This window comes from Solanum lycopersicum, chromosome 2 (assembly GCF_036512215.1).
Source record: "Solanum lycopersicum chromosome 2, SLM_r2.1".
NCBI classification, from domain to species: domain Eukaryota; kingdom Viridiplantae; phylum Streptophyta; class Magnoliopsida; order Solanales; family Solanaceae; genus Solanum; species Solanum lycopersicum.
The window spans coordinates 65,541,532-65,562,035 of NC_090801.1; the positions used below are offsets into that span (position 1 = coordinate 65,541,532).

General features: G+C 32.7%; 2 protein-coding genes across 2 annotated transcripts; both read right to left on the bottom strand.

Annotated features, from left to right (window-relative positions):
• Positions 1-617: 617 nt before the first annotated feature.
• On the bottom strand, positions 618-4,824 carry LOC101256440 (cysteine-rich receptor-like protein kinase 42). Its single transcript, XM_004232267.5, has 6 exons — positions 3,542-4,824; positions 2,553-2,663; positions 2,083-2,433; positions 1,611-1,845; positions 1,377-1,521; positions 618-1,256 (listed from the first exon to the last, which is right to left on the bottom strand). Exons 1-6 carry the CDS (start codon positions 4,302-4,304, stop codon positions 855-857), a joined length of 2,007 nt encoding a protein of 668 aa, XP_004232315.1. The 5' UTR covers positions 4,305-4,824; the 3' UTR covers positions 618-854.
• A 6,611-nt stretch (positions 4,825-11,435) lies between these two features.
• On the bottom strand, positions 11,436-20,259 carry LOC101256146 (polyribonucleotide nucleotidyltransferase 2, mitochondrial). Its single transcript, XM_010317991.4, has 16 exons — positions 19,771-20,259; positions 19,116-19,271; positions 18,858-19,028; positions 18,299-18,424; positions 18,057-18,218; positions 17,802-17,921; positions 17,262-17,399; positions 16,983-17,145; positions 16,314-16,439; positions 15,976-16,106; positions 14,884-15,103; positions 14,708-14,791; positions 14,087-14,166; positions 13,619-13,762; positions 12,395-13,078; positions 11,436-12,047 (listed from the first exon to the last, which is right to left on the bottom strand). Exons 1-16 carry the CDS (start codon positions 20,110-20,112, stop codon positions 11,943-11,945), a joined length of 2,952 nt encoding a protein of 983 aa, XP_010316293.1. The 5' UTR covers positions 20,113-20,259; the 3' UTR covers positions 11,436-11,942.
• Between the last annotated feature and the right edge of the window lie 245 nt (positions 20,260-20,504).

The window sequence follows — 20,504 nt, forward strand, 5'->3', positions numbered from 1 at the left end:
TTCCATCTATTACCTCAACGTTAATTAGGTTTTGTGGTAAAAGAATAGAATTTTGATTAGATACATGTTACGATTAAATCGCAAAATAAAAAATGATATTTAGATGGAGAATGATAAAAGTTAGAGTCATTAATTTATTCAGGTTAAGTAGCTGTGGCTACTGGCTAGTCCCTTGCAGATCTCTAAATTATTTTTTTTTTTTTAAAAAGCATATAGTAATTTTGAAAATTTTACTCTTGATTCAAAATCATAAATAAGGTAAATCTGAATTGTATTGCAAGTCCTACCATCCAAAATCCAAAAAGGATTTATTCTTTTTGTCTAGTTAATTTTCTTGTAAAATCTATTTGGATAGTTTTTCCTAGATTTTTAATGTTGTTAGTGAGAGTTCGATTTCTATTTTTATCATTTCTTCTCCTGTTTTTCCTGGCCTTACCTGCAATTTGGGTTGGGGGGGGGGGAATATAAGATAATTCTATTCTTGGTAGCAAATATTGTCTATATTCATAGGAGGCTACGATATAATAAGATCAACAAAATTAGGTGGTTGAGGTGAATGAATTTAGTCGGCATCTGGTAGTTCAAAATGGGGTCCAAATGAACCGGCTATATCCACATAATTTAATTATATGATAGCATTTCATAATGACAAAAAGCCAGGACAAACGAATTAGCATTAAGCAATTCATGAACCTATTTGAAAATGATAAAGTATCTATGCTTCTGTCTACACTTGCTTGTATTATCACTCACCAAAAATTCAAAAATGAAATCATACTAATTCTATTACTGTACAAAAAATGTACTGATAAAAAATCTCCCAAAACTTCCATTTCTATATTATGTCCTTGCAATTATTTCGTATTTTCAGACTCTTTTAAAAGGAATTCATCACTTTTGTGTGGTCCAGTTGATGAGCTTTGCATACTTAAGGACTCAGTGGTGGTGGCATAAGATGATGATTCATCAAGTTTATAGAGTGCATTTGAGACTAAACTTCTTATACTGGATTTGATTGAACCGCCAGCTAATAAGTTCGAATTTAAGAATGGTGGTTGGCATGGTTCTGGAATTTGATAGCCCTCACACGTTAGCATTTGGACAACTTCACTCATTGATGGTCTTAAAGCGACAGAAGCTTGAGTGCACAACAACCCCACTTTTAGTACCTTTGATGCCTCTTCTCGCGGAAAATCGCCTTTCAGTAGAGGGTCCAATGCTTCAGTTACCTGATTTGTTGTGTACAGCTTCCACACCTGAAACCAAAATGACAATATACTGAGCTATATGATAAACATAGTTTTGTGACTTTACCACTAAAGTTCAATGATACTCATATAACGACCATGCAAAAGAGAAATCTATAGCATTCTTACTGTTTGTAGTAGAGAGCCAGAGTCCTCTGCAAAGGCAATACTTTTTCTGCCACTGACAATTTCAAGAACAAGCACCCCGTAGCTATAGACATCAGCCTTCTCTGTTAGTTGTCCTTTAACGAGGTATTCAGGAGCCATATATCCTCTGTACACCGATCACAGATTAAGTTTAAGAAAGGAACTAGTTTATATATGTGAATTGTGTTGATATGTATTTGTGAATTGTTGACTTACAATGTTCCAGCAATTCCAGTGCTGAGATGAGTCTTGTCAGCTCCGAAACACCGAGCAAGTCCAAAATCAGCAATTTTTGCTTCAAGATTTTCATCAAGAAGTACATTGGAGCTCTTGATGTCCCTATGGATGATTCTGATCTCTGAACCTCCATGGAGGAAATCAATGCCTTGTGCTGTTCCAACTATAATACGGAAACGTTCTTCCCATCTTAGAATCTTTACCTTGTCTTTATCTACAAAAAAAGTTCAACAACTCAATCAGTAAGTATATAACTATCACAACATAGAAATGTATAGGTAAGAATAATGCTGTGTCAAAGTCCAGGTTCAACTGTCAGGGTATTTTCCGCTCTGCCCCAACCTTTGGGGCCTCAGCTTTTGGTCACTTTGGGTTTTACCAGAAAGATGTCTTGACAGTTGAATTCTAAACTCACCCTTTTATGTATGGAATAAGAAAGAAAGATAATTACCAAAGAGGTATTGATCTAGACTCTTATTGGTCACAAACTCGTATACGAGCAGGCTCTCGGGGCCTTCAATGCTGCAACCCAACAACTTGACAAGATTTTTGTGTTCAATTCCATGGATGAGATTGACCTCATTGAAGAAGTCATCAACCCATTGTCTTGTATTGAAAAATAGTCTCTTAACTGCAATAACATTCCCATTAGGCAGAGTCCCTTTGTATACAGAACCATTTCCTCCTTGTCCTACTTTTGTTGAAGGATCAAAGTAGTTTGTTGCCTTCTCAAGATTTTCATATTTAAAATTCAAGCTCGACTTCTTGTATGAATTCGATATTTTGCCAAGATTAATGCGTGCTGCAACAATGCAACCAAAAAAAGTTACAATAGTTCTAAAGTTACAATATAGTCATTGAACGTTAGTAATCGTAGCAGTAAAGCTACGAAACTATTTTATTTTTTTCATCAAACTATACCTCGTTTTCGCCTTAATGATCTTTTACGAGCTGTGTAAGCCGCTGAGAGAGCAAGCATGGTGAAAGCTGTCACTCCAAGAACTATAGCTACTATCACCCCTTTGCTTATTCCTGAAAATAACAGCATTTTTTTCAGTACAAAATGCAGAAGATAAAGTCAAAACAGGCTCACAAAAGTCAATTGATTTTGTATTCTTTCATAAATTTAATCTAAATTTCGTGTTTCTTTTATAGAAGATTTTTCCTTTTATATATAAAAAATCTCAAAATAAGAAATACAATTTATGAAACGAAGTCATCTTCCTGGGACCATTTCTTTGAAAAGTTTAAATTGTAGGTCACAAAAGTTGGCGAAAATTTAGAAAACATATGGCATTTTAACTTTAATGTAGTTAATTTTTGCCGTCGAAATAGAAGCCCCCCCAAAATCAATAGGAAAATTTGACCAGAGGTAGATGCAGCCACATTTACTTTTGACATGGAATATACGTGAAAATTAAATAAAAAATAAAAAGTTTAATCCCTATATTGATAATTTAAGAAACAATATATTAATTTTTTAAAAAAATCTTTAAAATTAAACTCGTCAACTTTAAAATTAAAATAAACATGTGAGGTTTGATGAGCTAAAATAAAATAGAAAAGAAGTTGGACCTTGACATACCATCGAAAGTTGATCGAAGAAATACTATCCCCTCCTCATTTCAATGCCAGTTTAAGATTTTAGTAGTTAATTTTAGAAATATTAAGTAAAAAATAATAATTTACTAAAATTATTAATTCAAAAGTTAGTATTATTTATGGCATTTTTAATTGCAAGAGTAGAAATGAAGAAAGAGCTACTCTATTTTGATTTTCTAAATCGATATTATACCTTAAAACTTTAAAAAGAAATTTAAAATGAAATGAAAAATACATGAATTAGAGAATAACATAGGTCAATAATTCAGGTTGAGCATAAAAATTGTTGAAAATGGAGAAATACTTACCACCGCTGCTGTTCCCGGAGGGATCATTGAGAAATTTCTGTGTAGAATATCTCAAATAACAGCCAGCAATCAAAGCTCTAGCATCTCTACTAGGCAAACACCCTTTGATATCTCTACTTGCTTTGTCCAAACACTTTTTACAACCACTTGTACTCAAAGTTCTCCAACACTGCGCCAATCCATAAACTCCGTTCAAATTCGCCGCCGCGTAACCGCCGTTCGCCACCGCTGTCTTGGTCAATTCATCAATCAAATTTCCAGCTGATGCGTTTAACGTGGCCACTTCCTGTCCAGTAGCAACTCCATTTGAGCTGCTACAGTTCACTCTATCTTCAGCTGAATCAGTAGTTTCGTTGAAGAAATTGTAGTGATCGTACCGTAGAAAACATCCGTCGAGATATATTCGACCGGATTTACCCGGAAGACAACGAGGAAGTCGAGTTCGACTAGCAGCGTAGCATAGAAGACAGTCCTGATGTGGTAGATCCTGATAACAATTTGCTAATGCATAAATTGATATATTTGTTGAATTTACACCGTGGTTTCCCCAATTGTTATCCGTCACGCGTTGTGAAACAACTTCCATTAGTTTAACAAATTGGGGAATAATGATCGCCGCTGTTGTCCTGTTCGTGCCGCATATTAGTCCAGATTCTGAAATTCGAGGATCGGCTTCACAAATTAAAGCAAAATTCAGCAACAAAATAACCATCCAATTTACAAGTGGAAAATTTGAGCTGGATATATTCATCTCAATTTTCATGAGCAAGCTGCTACTGCATACGAACAAACAAAATTGATCACACGAATGGAGAAGCTGAATGACTCCTCGTTCGTCTTGCTCTATGAGATTTATTTTAGTTCAAAACTTCAGTTTTTGATTAATTCACAAGAAAACAGAAATATGTTAGTTAGAAATGGGAAGAGGAGATGAAGAAATTTTATTTATTTATTTTTGACTAGTATAGTTCAAAAATGATTCGAACTTTACAGCCAACCCTTGTCTGCTACGTTCCTCTTTTTATGTGTCCCTATTTGCTAAATTTGACCTATTTCTACTATTAAAAGTCTTTATCTACTTTGTGCCTACTCTAAATTATTATAATTTGTCCATGGTGTAATATGTAGAAATACTATATGTATGGTTTAATCCTTATCTACTTACTAATATATTTAAGACATAATATATAAACATGTCTTTTAACGTGGCTTCAAATCATATATATGTCTTTCAATTTCGAGTTTGTATAACTAGTCACTTAAACTTGTATAAAATTGAACAAATAGACACACACGTCTTACATGTCAGTTTTTGTCCTATGTGGTGTCGAACGTGTATTTTGTCATGTAAGACTCATGTGTTTATTTGTTTAAAAGTTGAATAGTTAAAGTGCATGTTTGGGCTATGAAAGTTAGAGATCAAAGTTAAAATTTGAAGTCAAGTTAGGGTCCAATATATGTATTATGCCTATATCTAATAGTACTTACTTGTTACTTTTTATTTTTTAATCAATTTCAAAAAAATAGCATATTTATTTAGAAATAAATCAACTTTAAAAATAATTATTTAATCTTTAATGAAATGTTTATAGTAATAAATACCAAGTAAAACTATCAGATAATGGTGTATTTATTATTACTCAAGTCATAGTCAAGTAAATTGTTTCTTGGTTGAACAGGCATTGCCATAGTCCTATAGGAAGTTTCTACCTCCCTACTAGTAGTTAAATAATCACATGCGTTAGCCCCAAGTAAAACAAATAAATTACATAATTAATGTGAAATGTCAAATGAAAAATTGACCAAAAGTAAATCAAGTATTGATACATCACTAATGACATCTTTCTTGGCTGCCAAGAGCTATAATTGTATTTTATTTTATTTTTTCAAAAAGATGATGATGAAGAAAAATGATTAACACGATTTTTAAAAAAAAAGTTGAGAGAAGGAAAATGTCCAAAGAATCAAGTATTGGTAGTTGAGCTTTGTTTGTTCATTTTGAGAAATAATAATCAATACAAATACTTTATTGTAATACTTATAATAATTGATGTGTAATTTTAAATCTTGAAAAATAATTTGAGAAATTAAAAAAAAACATCACTTAGCTAGTATAATTGTAGTTGTAGAAACATATGAAAGTCAAGTACTAAAGAATATGATGTTTGTCGAAATACACATGGTAATATAATATTATATAAAAATAAATTTAAAAAAACTATTCCTAGATTGCACCTATGATCCATAGATTCTACACCTCTGTCGGATCATCAGACGCAAAATTAATGCTAAGAATTTCCTATATTACATATGTTAAAAATTTTCTTATAACATTTCATATTTATATTAAATTAATAGATATGTGATATTTGTAAAAGGAATTGAATTCATTTAATTAATTAAAATTATACTTTCATGTAACAATTTTATCTGTTAAACTAAATTAGTGAAAGTGTGTTTTAATATCAAATTACTAGATTATCAAAAATATTTCAATGTATATTTTCAATTGCCAATTTGGAGTATATGTGTCAAATTTGAACTTTAAACTCCATGTGCATTGAATGTTGTAAGTTGTAACATAAAATTACTATAACAATTTTTTCAAATAATCCATCGTGAACAAGAGTCAACTGTGGACGAAAAAAACAAATATAGTAATTAAAACGACCAACGAATCATTATTCTTTTTTTTTTAAAAAAAAATGGTCGAAAAAGGTATAACAAAGAGAACGAAAAAATAAACATAGACAAAATCAATATTATAAAAATATAAAACTAACATTGCTTTTGCTTCTAGAGTGGAGTAGTAGACAGTAATACACGTCGATATCGTTTTTTAAAAAAAAAAAAATTCGCCAACGAATTTATTAAAATATAATGATTATTTTGACTAAAATCTCATATTTATATTTTAAAAATTATTTAATATTTATATAAATAATTTATTAAAAATAATAAAATAATATTATTTTAAAATTAAAATTCTTATTCCGCCTTCACTATAATAAAAATGATCATTAGTGACATTTAACTCTTAATTATTATATTTTTAGCGGTAATTTTCACTCTTCGTATATGTCTCTAAAGTCTTTAGCGATATTAATTATAATAACACTTAACTAATGTCAATAAAGACTTTATCACTCTTTATTAGTATCGATATTTAATACCGCTAAAAAATATTTTTATCGTAGAGCTTAAACTTTTACCTCTCTTCCAGAATGTAAAAAGTAAAATGACCCAATGGAAGGATGGTTCTAGGAATGGCAATATATTATTAGGAAGATGAAATGAAATGTCAACTAACGACGACAAAAAAAAAATCTATTGTTTTTTTTAAAAAAATAAAATAAAAATACGTTAAGTATTAGTTAGTGTATTATTATATCCCCACCATCATGCCAATTACAGAAGTTATTGACTAACAATACATTTTTACAGGATAATTATGGAGTAGTTGTAATTTTGACCCCCTTAGTTATTTATAAATAAAATATGATTTTGATTATTCTGATATTTTATCAAGCATTTTAGACTTTGGATTAATTCAAATATCTGTGTTTTGGTTCCTTTATTTAGAAAAATGTGTTATAATATACACAAGGCTATAAATTGTTTTAGTACCTCACAACTTGTTAACTTTATAAAAATTTATTAGAAAATAGATCAAATTTGCACGTTTCAATTAATTAAAGATTAATTATACTTAATCGAAAGTTAGAGGGACCAAATAGAATTTATCAATCTTTTAGGGACTAAAAGAGCAAACATCCGTTCTTCTTTTCTATTTTTGCTGTCAAAGTAAAATTTGTGGAGTCCTTACTCCTTACCGTATTCATCTGGCAAATCTATTAATTTTCCAAAGAAGCTTCTAAGTTGTTTTGTTTCATAAATATTTTGATCCATTCCTTCGTCTAGTTTATCTTACAAAACACAGAGATAATACTTTATATTAAATAATTTATATATAATATTCAGTATACTATATTGTGTATCTATGTATATTTTAGCTATGTTGGTAAATTAATTGGCTGAAAAGTATAGTACTTAACTATTCCAAATAGAGCCGTCAATATGAACTAGGCTTGTTGGGCCGGTCTGGCCTAGTCTGGAATTTAATAGGATTTGGGCTATGATTTTTGGAATTCATTTGAGAAAAAGGTTTTTTAGTCCGAACTGAATAAGTCTATTTATTTGTGGGACTTGAAAAATATTGGTAGGGCCGGCTCGTGGTCAATAAAAATTAATTAAAAAATATTATATAATATTAAAATTTAAAATTTAAGAGAGTATAAACTCAAAACAATTAGGTTAATATTTCTATTTAGATATTTATATTTTTACTTGAAAAAGAACTTAATAAATATTACAAAGATAATTTTATTCGTGAATTTGATTAAAAATAGTAACATTAACATCATGTAATATTATTTTGTCGATATTTATGATAATATTTTTAAATTATAATTTATAATTTAATTTAATAATTCTAAATATAATATATTTTTTAAATAAAGTGATCTGGCTCGACAAGCCTGTAGCCCATGTACTTGTTGGTTGAGCCAGCCATTTTCTGGCCCACACCAAAAACGAGCTAGCCCAACCTGACCCGTAAAATGTCAAAGCTTGTATGTATTAGCTCGGATAAGGTGGGCTAGCCTATATTGACAGCTCTAATTTCAAGTCAAAATGTAGAAAAATTAATTTATTTATAGCTAATTGCTAGGTATATACTTTCAAGTACTTCTAAAAAGAAATTCAAACGATACTATAGTGGTAAGAAGCATTTTTTAAAAATTTATGCTTATATACATAGTTAATAAGGAAGTCTAGAAGACTTTATCGAATAACAATATTATCAGAGTTGTGAATTCTGAGATTTTAACTCATTGCTAGGTTGATTAAAAAGTCGTCTCCAATTGGACTTTTTGCTCATAAGTAAATGGTATTGGATGATTATCTGTCACATGTAACATCAACCATATGATATAAATGGGAATAATACTAGGGATGAAAAGTCATTTAACGCCATTTCTTGTTATAGCCTAAAAAATTGAAAATTTCTAAGTAGGTAGTACTGATTTTCGAATGTAACAAGAATCTGAATTAATCGATTCAGTAAGCGAATGTATAAAGCAAAAACAGTACAAATAAAGATTGGGTCAAGATGTTTAATTCATTTTGGAATCAAAGTCAAAAAAAGAACATTTTTACAGTCATTTTCAGATAAATGGCTCACACGAGGAGTCTTCGAAATGCCTAGTATAAGTCAATCCCCTAATATTGAACACAAATCTTTCTTTCCCTTTTTTTTTGACATGTCAAGCAAAGTTTGCAAGTTGGGATAATAGTGGGATGGTTTGAAAAAAATGTACGAACTAAGTGTTAATTGTATTTTTCATAAAAAATTATATATATTTTGATAATATTTTTATTTCACTTAGCAAAAATATTATTCGGTTCAGGTCGAATGGGATGGTCAAGGAAGGAAACAATTGGAAATGTCATTAATAGAAACTTGTTATTTCTACTTTTAAGTAAATAAGTCATTCTTCTTATTTTTACAAAAAAAAATTTACAAAAATATTTTTTATCAATTAAATATAAAAGATAAAAAATATATACTCCCTATCAAACACACCCTAATGCTGAGTTTTCTTCTTGTTTGTGGTGGGTTGGTGAAGATTTTGATTTATGAAACCCCAACCATGGGAAATGACTTCAAAATTCAAAAACAACGGCTGTTAGATTGAAGTTAGTACTCCTACTTTTCGTCCTCTTTTCTTTTGATTCTTTATTTAGTCCTCCAATCTTAACGTAAATTATTAGTTTTATTTTTAAATTAGTGACAATCTTGATTAATTAAACTTAGATACATCTCCGATTTGCCGCAAAAAATAGCAAGTGGTCTCGAAGTCTCTCATATGACATGTAACTCTTAGTAAAAAGTCAAGAGAAGTGTTGAAAACACCCCTAAACTTAGGGATAATTTAGGGGTGTATTTTACTCATATTGCAAGATCAGGGGTGTATTTAAGTTCATTTAGTCAAGTAAATGGGTATTTTAAAACTGAAAATAATTTAAAGATAAAACTAATAATTTACACCATGTTTATGAATGTTTCAAATACTTCTCTCTAATAAAAACGTTGTTTAAATTAATTAGGAAGCATTTTTGTGTCTGCCCAAATTTGAATCTAGATCAATATATACGCAATAATTCTTATCTCACTTTTTTTCGTTGTTTTCTAGAAGAAGTTTCTACATCTAATGAATGGCTTGTCCTACATATAGAAATGATGTTTTGGCCCTCAAAGACCCCTCAAAATGGTTCTAAAGAAATTGTTTTATGAATTATTATTACAAGGAAGAATAAGAAGAAGACTCGTTGAAATTTGAATGGGAGAATATTGAAGAATTTAATTAAAAGAAAGAAACGAAAAGCACAATGGAAGACTTATTTTGAGTCTTGGAGTACACTAAAAAAATCAAAATAGATAAAGGAACATTAGTGGAGCATGAAAAAAGAACAGTAAAATGATATTTTGGAACTGTGATAAAATTTGAGATTTTAAATTTGAGTATTGGAGAATGAAAATATTATGTTGGAAATGACGGCTTCAAAAATAATCTTATAATATACTAATTTAAAAACTTAATCAGATTTCTATACATATATGGCACATTAGATTTTATTTTTTCTTTAAAAAAGCATATTATTAGGATATTTTCACACTAATGTTTTTGGTGCCAAATAGAAATCCTTATGGTAATTAATAAAAAGTACTTTAACTACTTTTATTTAAGGGACAATAGTACTTTTGATTCCTCAATTAATGATAAATTTGACTTTGGTTCTGCTGATTTATGAATAAGCACATCTAACCTTAAATATGTGTTTTTGGTGCCTTTTAGATAGAAAATACATTTGGGCTATTTTTAGAAGTAAATATCTTCAAATACAAACTTAAAAAAATAATAAATAATTTTGAAATTTTGTGAATATTCACAAGCAAAGGGGATCAAAAATGCATATTTCATGTAATTGAAGATTAAATATAATTAATCAGATATCATAATGATATAGTTGAAATTCATGAATAATTGAGTGATCAAAAGTGCTAGTAACCCTTTATTCAATTCATCTCTTAGAGTTCCACTTTTATTTAAACTAAAATTAACGTATTCAAATTTTTCAAAAATTCAAATTTATCTCTACTCACTTTTGAACTCATTTTAATTGACATCATAAAATTGACTAACATGATATATTTAAGGGTGAAACAAGAAACAAAAATAATAATGGTGGCATAATCGATTTAAGTAAATCCGTTCATTAATAGTGTATCATTTTTCTAAAAATAATTGATAAAAGGTTAAGCTTAATCATAGTATTAGACTAATCAAAACTTCTTTTACCCCCTAATATTTCAACATACTTGAGCAAAACGTGACTCGTTTTTAAATCTCCAAATCTAGTGAGATTTGATTAGCAAAAAATTATCAATTTTGATTAATAGTAAATGTTATTAATATCTTGAGTATAAACGCAGATAGACGCAGCTTACCTTCCATAACTATTTTAATTCAATTTCCAACTATCCATAATTTGAAAATTTTCAAAAGAACCTTTATACACGTCATCTTTACATAATTATTACTAGTTTCGTGTCATATTAATTATCATATGATTTTTAGAAAGTTATAAATAAGAAACGTATTTTACAAATTTACCCTTTAACTCTATTTGTGTACTCAATAATCAATATTGTTTATTGAGTAGATGATTAACACCGTAGATAAAAAATCTTATATTTGTCGCTGACCGCAACTCAACTCTTTTCAGAGTGGTCGACAATTATAGAAGCTAAAAGTAGCCTATAGTAGTCCACTTTTCATAACAGACAAGTCGAATATCACCTCTCATTTGCAAATCTTTTTCAAGCATAAGGTGTAAAAGTGAGATTTTGGTATTCATACAGAAGTGTATAGTAATCAGGAGAAGAAATAACACATAAATGAGACCTAGCTATCACAACAGAAAAACATCCCCAAACCCACAGTTGTTTCCGTAGTATGGAAAGAGCCATGAGCCATGAAAGAATGATTTACATTGACGTTCAACTCGAACCAAAACTGAAGCTATTCGTGACAGTCACAGGACTAAAACCGACCAGAGGCCCTGTTCCGGGAGGCTACCTGATTTTAGGAGGCCTTCTGCTTTCTTTATTCTCACGATCCAACTCATAGCAACGATCTGCGTGTGCTCTGAGAAATGCAGGCTCTTGGAAACAAAATTCAAGCATCTCGGTGTTTTGTGATTCCCTGTCAATTTCTTAGTTGACATTTTTTTACAGCCTGCAGTTTTATGCTTTACTTTGGTATAATAGTGCCTTAAATTACTCTTCTTTCACCAAAGACAATACTGGAATCCCTTTAGTTGAAAAACTTGAGCACTTCACCCGCAGCTCATCACCCACCTCAAAGTCCTTCTTCATACCAGACTACACCAAAAAAGTAAAATTTCATTTGACTTTGGAATTAGAATCTCCAGGTGAGACAAAAGAAATTCGATTATGAATATCTAAAAGGGGCACGATGCATAATAGAAACTAGTGGGACCATCATAATATTTGTTAAGGCTTTTGTGAATACTATATGGCTAAACAAGGAAAAGATGGAAAGCAAGCAATGTTCATCTATAGAAACATAAAAATAAAGCAAGGGTGATAACAATAACTTGCCGAGCCAAGCAAGGACAAGATAATGACAAGAGTCACATAAAGCAGACTTATTAATGTAAAAAGTTGAAAATAACAGAGGAACTTTGAGAAAATAAAGTCAAACATACCTCAAAACGATACATTCCACGAATTCCACCACCCAAATCAAGCACCAAACCAAGGGCACGAATTTGATGCACTTTTGCTGTTACTTTCATACCAAGCTTTAGTTTGTTTGCACTCATAGGGGTCTCAGACGTAGCGTCATCCTTATCTGACCCAATTTGAGAATGTAGGCCTACTTCAGGAGTATGTTTCTGCTCACTTTCATCATCACTTATTAGGTCAAGAATGGCATCCTTGCTTCTTTTGGACTTCTTCGCACTTCTAGAAGAAAAACCGGATTCTGAAAGTGAGGACGGTATCCTTGTCTTCTTCTCAGATTTAGAAGCACTTTGAGATCCATTATCACTTTTCGAATTCAGAGCATCACTTTTTTCCTCCTCATCACACTCCGCCGCACTACGGATTAGAACTGCTGGTGTAGCTGAATTCAAAGTTGAATCATTAGTTACAGGTCCCATAGAAGCACCTTGGTTTTCTTGCTCATTGGATTTATCCTCAATAGCAGCCCAAACATTAACCTCTTGACTAGTAGGAGCAACAGGTTCATCAACACAAATGTCTGTCTTAGATTTAGGTCTAGGCAGGGTGGCTTTTAATGATAAATTAATATTACCACGAACGTCCTGTCCTATACACATTAAAGAAAGTTGCTGTCCCACAGATACCACATCTGAAACTCTGGAAACCTAAAAGTAAAAAAAAAAAGACACAAATAAATCACAAAACGATAACATGGAAGGAATAGCCAGTCTAGCCTAAACCTCCATGCCTCAAACTTTGTTCCTCAAGTACAGAAAGGACAAAATTAACTATTTGACTTATGCGTTTAACATAGCTTTAGAAACTATAAATTGATGCATGATTTACACAATTTTTACAAATAGACATTAACCTTTGCTGAAAGAAAAAAAATTTGAGAGGAACATGGCACAGACTGCAAGCAATATTCTAGTTAAATTTCAAAGTTTCAAAGAAAAATTTTACACTTGCCCTTGAAAGCAATGATCTACTGCCACAGGAGGTCATGATTATTTTCTGCAAATAGTCTCAAGCTCTATTTGCATGGTACGGGTGAGCAGTTGCAAATTAGTAAGGTAATATCGACTCCTGTAGAGTGAGTACTAATTACTATGACTGAGCGAGTTCAAAAAGCATTAAGTTTTAAACTGCTAAGATCCTTGGCAGTATAAAGTTTTGATAGCGAAGGAGGAAAAAAGAGAACTTACCGGGTCGTGTGATAATTCTGAAATATGTAAGAGGCCCTGTTGTCCACCATTAAACTCCACAAAGGCGCCATATTCTTTAACAGATACAACAATACCTTTATATACTCCTCCAATCTCAATTTCACGTCCAATTATAAAATCAACCTGTCAGCAGTAAATTGCAAAGGATGGAATTGATTGGCTCAGAAGCTTTCAAGAACACTGAAGCCAAAGTAAAGTGAAAAACAAGGTATAGAAACATCTGTAGCACTTGAGGAACTTTCAAGACAAACCTTTTTTTTTTTAAATACCTAATTCACCATTCTGTCTTAGCTGTTCTCCTTACTTCAGTTACATGATTGTGCTCAATCTTTAGGAAAAATGTTACATGCTAAAATAATAGGCAGTTTTTCTCCAAATGGAATACAGTGACAAAAGCAGTTCTCATCTAACCTACAGCAAGTAAACAGAAGGGAAACACAAAATTACCTTCTCCTGTACTTTCTCCATCACCGACTGATTTTTGGCAATTATAGTAAGTGTTCCATCACTAACCGAGATCCGTGCACCTACATTATGAATCAGCAAGGAGAAATGAACGCAATCTTAGGAGTAACAAAGGAATCAGCTGGAGAAATTAAAAATGAAAACTACGGCCTGGAAAGAACACCATTAGAAAGTGTTTACATATGAAAATACAGTGCTGTAAGATACACATTATCTGTCTCTATGTGTGTGTCTCTGTGTGTATCCATTTGTTAGGGAGGTTAGAGTCCTTCCCTCATGAGTCAGCTTTTGAGGCTAAGTTGGGCACAAGTTTCATATCTTTACAAAACTTAACAAGGCAAAGCGATAATGTGTATAAGCAATATGAAGCAAAAGAAAAAACTGGTTTACAATTAGCATATTACCAAGTATTCCTGCAACAAGTTTGAAGGGAAGAAAATTCTACTTAGAAAGTCAAGAACAGTTGGCATTAGAGTTACATCAATGATCATACACAAGAGAGGAATGAAAAAGAATATTATTAACCACGCCTTCATGTCAAAGATCACCCAAAGTAACCAGGTAAAAGTAACAGAGAAGTCTAATGCAAACTGTTGACTGCACCTGTTTCATCTTCAATTTTCCTCTTCAAAGCACCAACAGGACCAATCAAGCGACGAAGTGCATCATTGCTGTATTTTGACGTAACTGTATTTGAAGCATTCATCAAAAGAGACATGTTAAATGAAGTGAAACTAAGGAGTTAGAGAAACATAAGATCAATGACTGAAGCTAATTACCTAGCCGAGGAGAATATATGTTATCCTGAATACGTGGAGCACTTATCTCACGCTCCATGTGCTCGAGGATTTGAAGCCTCCCTTTAAGTGCAGGATCTAGACTCTCACATATGATATCCAAAGGAATTCCAGCAGGTTTAATATCTAATTGTATGGCCGTTACACCATTACGGGTACCAGCAATCTTAAAATCCATGTCACCCAGATGATCCTCCAGACCCTAGAGGAGTTACTTAATCAGGTAAGTAAAACTCGCACCAAATTTAGAGAAAGATAGAGACCAGCTTCAGACAAAAGAAACTTAGGATATAACTTAAACCAATAAGCCAGAGGAAGAGCAGTAATATAGACTATACAATTGGTGATGGTAAGTAAAGTTTTGAAGTTGATAACTCTTGTTTACATGATTTGCAGTTTTCAATGACATAAGTTTTATGAGCATATAGTTCTGGACTTCCGGTGTGAAGTAAAATCTATTCATGCCAATGCAAGTAAGGCAGAAAGACAAGGTTCAGACTGGGGGCTTCTCAAGTCAAACGGATGCAAAAACACAAGACCAAGCTAGAACATGAACCAAATGGAGACACACAACAGTTGAATCTAAGTTTATACCAAAGCAAGAAATAGCAGGTTTTCATATATTTGGTGAAATCCAAGAGGAGATAAAAGGTCATATGAGAAGTCAAGAATTTCATATTACAATCATAATTATGCAAGCAAGTGTTGGCTAAATAGAAGATACACCTCTTAAAGCCTAGGCCTTTAGTGATCGGATGATTTCACAACTTTAAAGCACACTTTCAAGGTGACCAAATAAATTGAACCTACTCCAGCTGCCGGTATAGAGCAATAGTTTATGAGCTTCCAATTATTGTCTTGAAAAAAAGATCCAAATCCTAATATCCATTTGGAATACTGAACAAGGTAAATTTTACCACCAAGCCTACACGATATTTACCGAAACTAATTTGTTTGTTTTTTCATCCCTTGAGAATTCATTAGAAGATGCTTCTTTCCCTCTTTTTTGTCCCCTTCACTGAACTTCACAGAGCTAAGACAAACATTCAAAAAGATTGAAACAACAGTCCTCACCAGAATATCAGTCAATAAACGATAATCCTTGATTTCACCAGTTGATGGGTCAACTTCACTAACAAGCCCTATCGACAGACCTGCTACATGTTCTCTTACAGGAATGCCAGAATCCATCAAAGCCATGCTGCCTGCAGCAACCAAATAAACAGGAAGATGATGTTTGCATTTTGAAAGGAGAATTATAACTTACAAGCAGAGCCTTAGATTAGAGAAATCTTCTTAGAGATTTTTCCACTCAAAATTTCATCATCGTTAGTGCATAATGAAAGTGTGAAAACGTCTGACAAATATTTCCAGATTGAAAAACCTTGAGATCAAGAAAATTGAGAAATTACCTCCACAGACAGTTGCCATTGATGTCGAGCCATCAGATGCCATGACTTCAGAATTGATTCGGACTGTGTATGGAAAATCATCTTCCGGGGGTAATACAGCAAGCAGAGCCTTTTCAGCAAGAGTGCCTGTAGAAGATTAAGCATCTAGTATCAAGAAAATGATCCACAAATTACCCTGGAGATGCCGTAATTAGAAAAAGATACCACGAACATAAATTACGTAGCAAATGAACAGAAAGACCAAGAAACCCAAAAGATGATCCAAGTGGACAGAGACTCAAAAACTAGAACCAGTTATACCAGACGATATAAATATTTATTAATCAAACATAAAGAACAATGCAGGAAACCCAACCCCTACTTTACGATATTGCATGAGAGAGACATAAGATCTTCTCTTTTTTTCCTTTAGCCAGTATTTGGTTTTTACATGAAACAAGGAAACAACAATAAAACAAGAAAAATAAGGTTAATGGGAAAGGGAAGAGAGTACATTATCAACATTTCTCTTCCCTCGTTGTTGGTACAAAATGGCATAAATGTTTCCACATACTGAGGTTGATTACAAGTTACAACTGCAAATTGACAATCTAGTATTAAGGTCCATTTACAGCTTTCACTAACTTCAGGAGCAGACCATATTATAAACCTGAGAACTGAACGGCTTACCATGACCAACTTCACGCCTATTCAGGCCAGTTCGTTTGCCAACTTCATTTGTACAAAACGGTGGAAAGCTATAATGCAGCATGAAACGCTTGCTTGAAGGACCGACCAGGGAATCCAGACGTTGAGCATCCCCAGGTGCTCCAAGGGTAACAGTGCAAAGGACCTGTATAAACATCTCATAAGGGATAATGAATGACAACAAGATTGCATATTTGCAAGTGATGATAACCCTTAATCATAGTACATCATGTATTCTTAGTGAAAAATGAATATACTGACCTGAGTATCCCCTCTTGAAAAAATTGCAGATCCATGTAATACAGGTAAATTACCAGCTTCACAGTACAAAGGCCTAACTTCATCAAGACACCTTCCGTCCACTCTAAGCCCTTCAGAAATGATCCTTCTGCGAACAACCTGATGTTGTCAGAAACTTGAGGAGGTTAATATCACAAAATGAATTAAAAGACTAAAACCTTAGTTTAGGATGTAAAAAGAAGCCCAAACAAATAGTCCTTAAAATGCAGTAACTGAAGTATTGAAGTCTTTATTTAGAATATGTCAATGTTTGCTAATGGACTTATATAGCCAAAAAACACATGCAACCTACTATTGACCAATCATGAGGGAAATACACATTAGTTTGCCAAAGATAAAATGCATGAGGAAATAACCTAGAAGGTCAATCATTGATCATGTGATCCTCTGCAATCAACAAAAGGAAAAGAAGAAACAAAAATTTTCTGTTTATTAATGATGTAAACATAAAACCTCAAAATCAGAAGCACAAAAGATAAACTTCAGCATCTACAAGCTTACCTGTTTCCTTACTGTATCAACTGTCTTTGGTAGAATTTTTAGGCCTTCCTCATCACCTTCTTCCTCAAGAGCTCTTTTAACGTCCTGTGTGATTTTTTCCAAAGCTTCTCCACGCTCGAACTGAATAAGAATGGAAAACATAGTATTAATGAGGTGAAAAGAAGGTACCTGCAGCCTTTATCAATAGACTATATAACATGAATAGTGAAAAACAGTGAAGTTCCTAAATTCATCTTCCAGTAAGAAAATAGATACCTTTCCATAAGTAGGGTCTGTAAAAACAGCTTCTATAGGTTCTTTGGCCAGATTCTGAATCTTTTCAAATGTTTTTTCTGATACCATAGACAGCTTATACTCTTTCTTCTGCTTACCAGCTTTAGCTGCGAGTCTAATTTGAGGGTCAAGATACTTAACAGCCTGAATATTCAAAAAAATCAAAATTATTGGTTTGGAGTTATGGAGAAGCAGTGACAAATTGATAGCCAGCAATGTCTCACCTCTGGATGAGCAAGTCTCAAAGCAGCTTCCAAATCCTTTTCAGATATTTCACGAGCTTGGACATCTATCATCAAAGTTTTATCCCTCGTACATGCATATACCAAGTTAAGATCACTGATGCTAAGCTGCATGACATCCAATAAGAAGACTTCAATCAAGGGACAGGACTGCAATTACTGGTGGACATAATTGGCATCAGTGACAACAACATTTGTTATATTCTTACTATGTAGTTCTTCCTAATATTATGGAAGAGAAATAGTTTGCCTAGTATGCAAATTCTTGGAAATTAAGCTAGTTATCCACTATTGACACCCAGCAGTGGCTATATAATCAAGAAACTACAACTTCTGCATGAGCCCCAAAGCTCCATTTCTTACACTTAATTCAACCATCTTCTGTTAAGAGTGTAAACAAGTACAGCACCCAAGGATATGGCCTAAGTTCTCAAGATGCCAGGGTCGTAACTGCCACCAGAATGAAAGTCAACTTGCTGAAATTGGAAAGCATTAACGTTCTAAATTTATCCTGAGGATGCCAACTGATATAAGATATTACCTCCTCCATGCTTGGATTTACAACAAATTGACCTGAAATCCTTCCAATACGTATTACTCCAATTGGCCCACCCCAAGGAATATCTGACAACATTAGAGCAGCAGATGATGCATTAGCTGCCAATATATCTGGATCTTGTTTCCCGTCAGATGAAAGCACACTTGCCATTACCTGGGGAGAATGTGAGTCAGCGAAGCTTATAGCCGCCAAACAAACTACTACTATCAAGTTAATTGCAATAAAAAGACACCAGCTTACCTGCACCTCGTGGTAAAATCCAGGAGGAAAAAGTGGTCTTATGGGTCGATCAATAAGACGACCACATAAAAGTTCACGTTCTTTTGGAGCACCCTCTCTTCTCATGTATGTAGTCGGAATAACACTTTGAGCAAATTGTTTTTCTTGGTAATCAACCTAAGAGAAGCAAACATTATCAGCACTTACGACCACGACCAGATAATGAAAAAAAGCTAACAATTTACGACCACGACCAGATAATGAAAATAAATAACTAACAACACGGTGCAAAAGGAATGAAAGCAAAAAGGAAACATGGATTTGTACACATATATGCCTTCTGTAGCATTTGAATTCTAGTATGCAATAACACATAGTTTCCTTCACCAACATTACGTGAAAGCAGCAGAAACTCAAGTCTTTCTGTCTGTGGACGTCTGTACTATAAAGACCGCTGCTTTAATTTTTATCAGATGAAATGCCAAAATGCTACTGGGATGTTGAACAGAAAATGCCTATGTTATAGAGATTGAAGTCAATACTACGAAAACTAGAAAACAATGCAGATTGAATTCAAAGTCTCTCTCTTACTTTTACATGATGTTGCATATTTTCAAGTGAGCAATACTAAGAGAATAAAAAAAAAAATAGGAATTCAGAAATGTGGTGAACATACTGTAAGAGGCAAAAAATCACTAATTGCATCGCCTTTAGATGAAGCGACAGTAGAGAGGACTTTCGTCTCTTCCATGGCTAAAATTACAGAGCCATTAGCAAACCTCGCAATCTTTCCAGTTTCTAAAGTAATTTTGCGTGATCCAATCTCAAATTCCTCAGTGAATGTCTCGAGAACCTTCGTTCGAGCAACAGGAGTATCTGTATTGGCCACTGACGGTGATGTGGACGGCGCAAAGCCAAGACGACCACTGCAGATTGTACGAAAACCAAATCTTCGCCATGTGAGAACGTACGGTAAGTTGCAGAGAAGTGGGTTTATTTTGTTTCTTACAGAAGCCATTAGAGAGTTGAAAGGGACAAATGGAAACTGAACGATAGGAAAAAGGCTTGTGTAGGGTTTAAGGATTTTCTCGGAGTTACAATGGGGTTTTAGGAAACTCTACGAACCGGGGGCGAGGGTCTTTAGAGCAATTACCAATTGTCATTCAAATTGATATTTAGTTTTTGTTATATTGTTATATTAATGGCTCGTATATATCATTATTTTTATAAAAAGAGCATATATACATGTTTTATTTAATTAAAGTGAAAAAAAATAATTTTAATTTTATACGTTTTACTTTTAATATTTTTTAAAAATCATGTAGGTATAAAGTTTACAAAAAAAAATTCGTACATAAATTATTTTTGACTTCTTTGATTATCATTATTTGAATTAAGTTTTTTCACTTT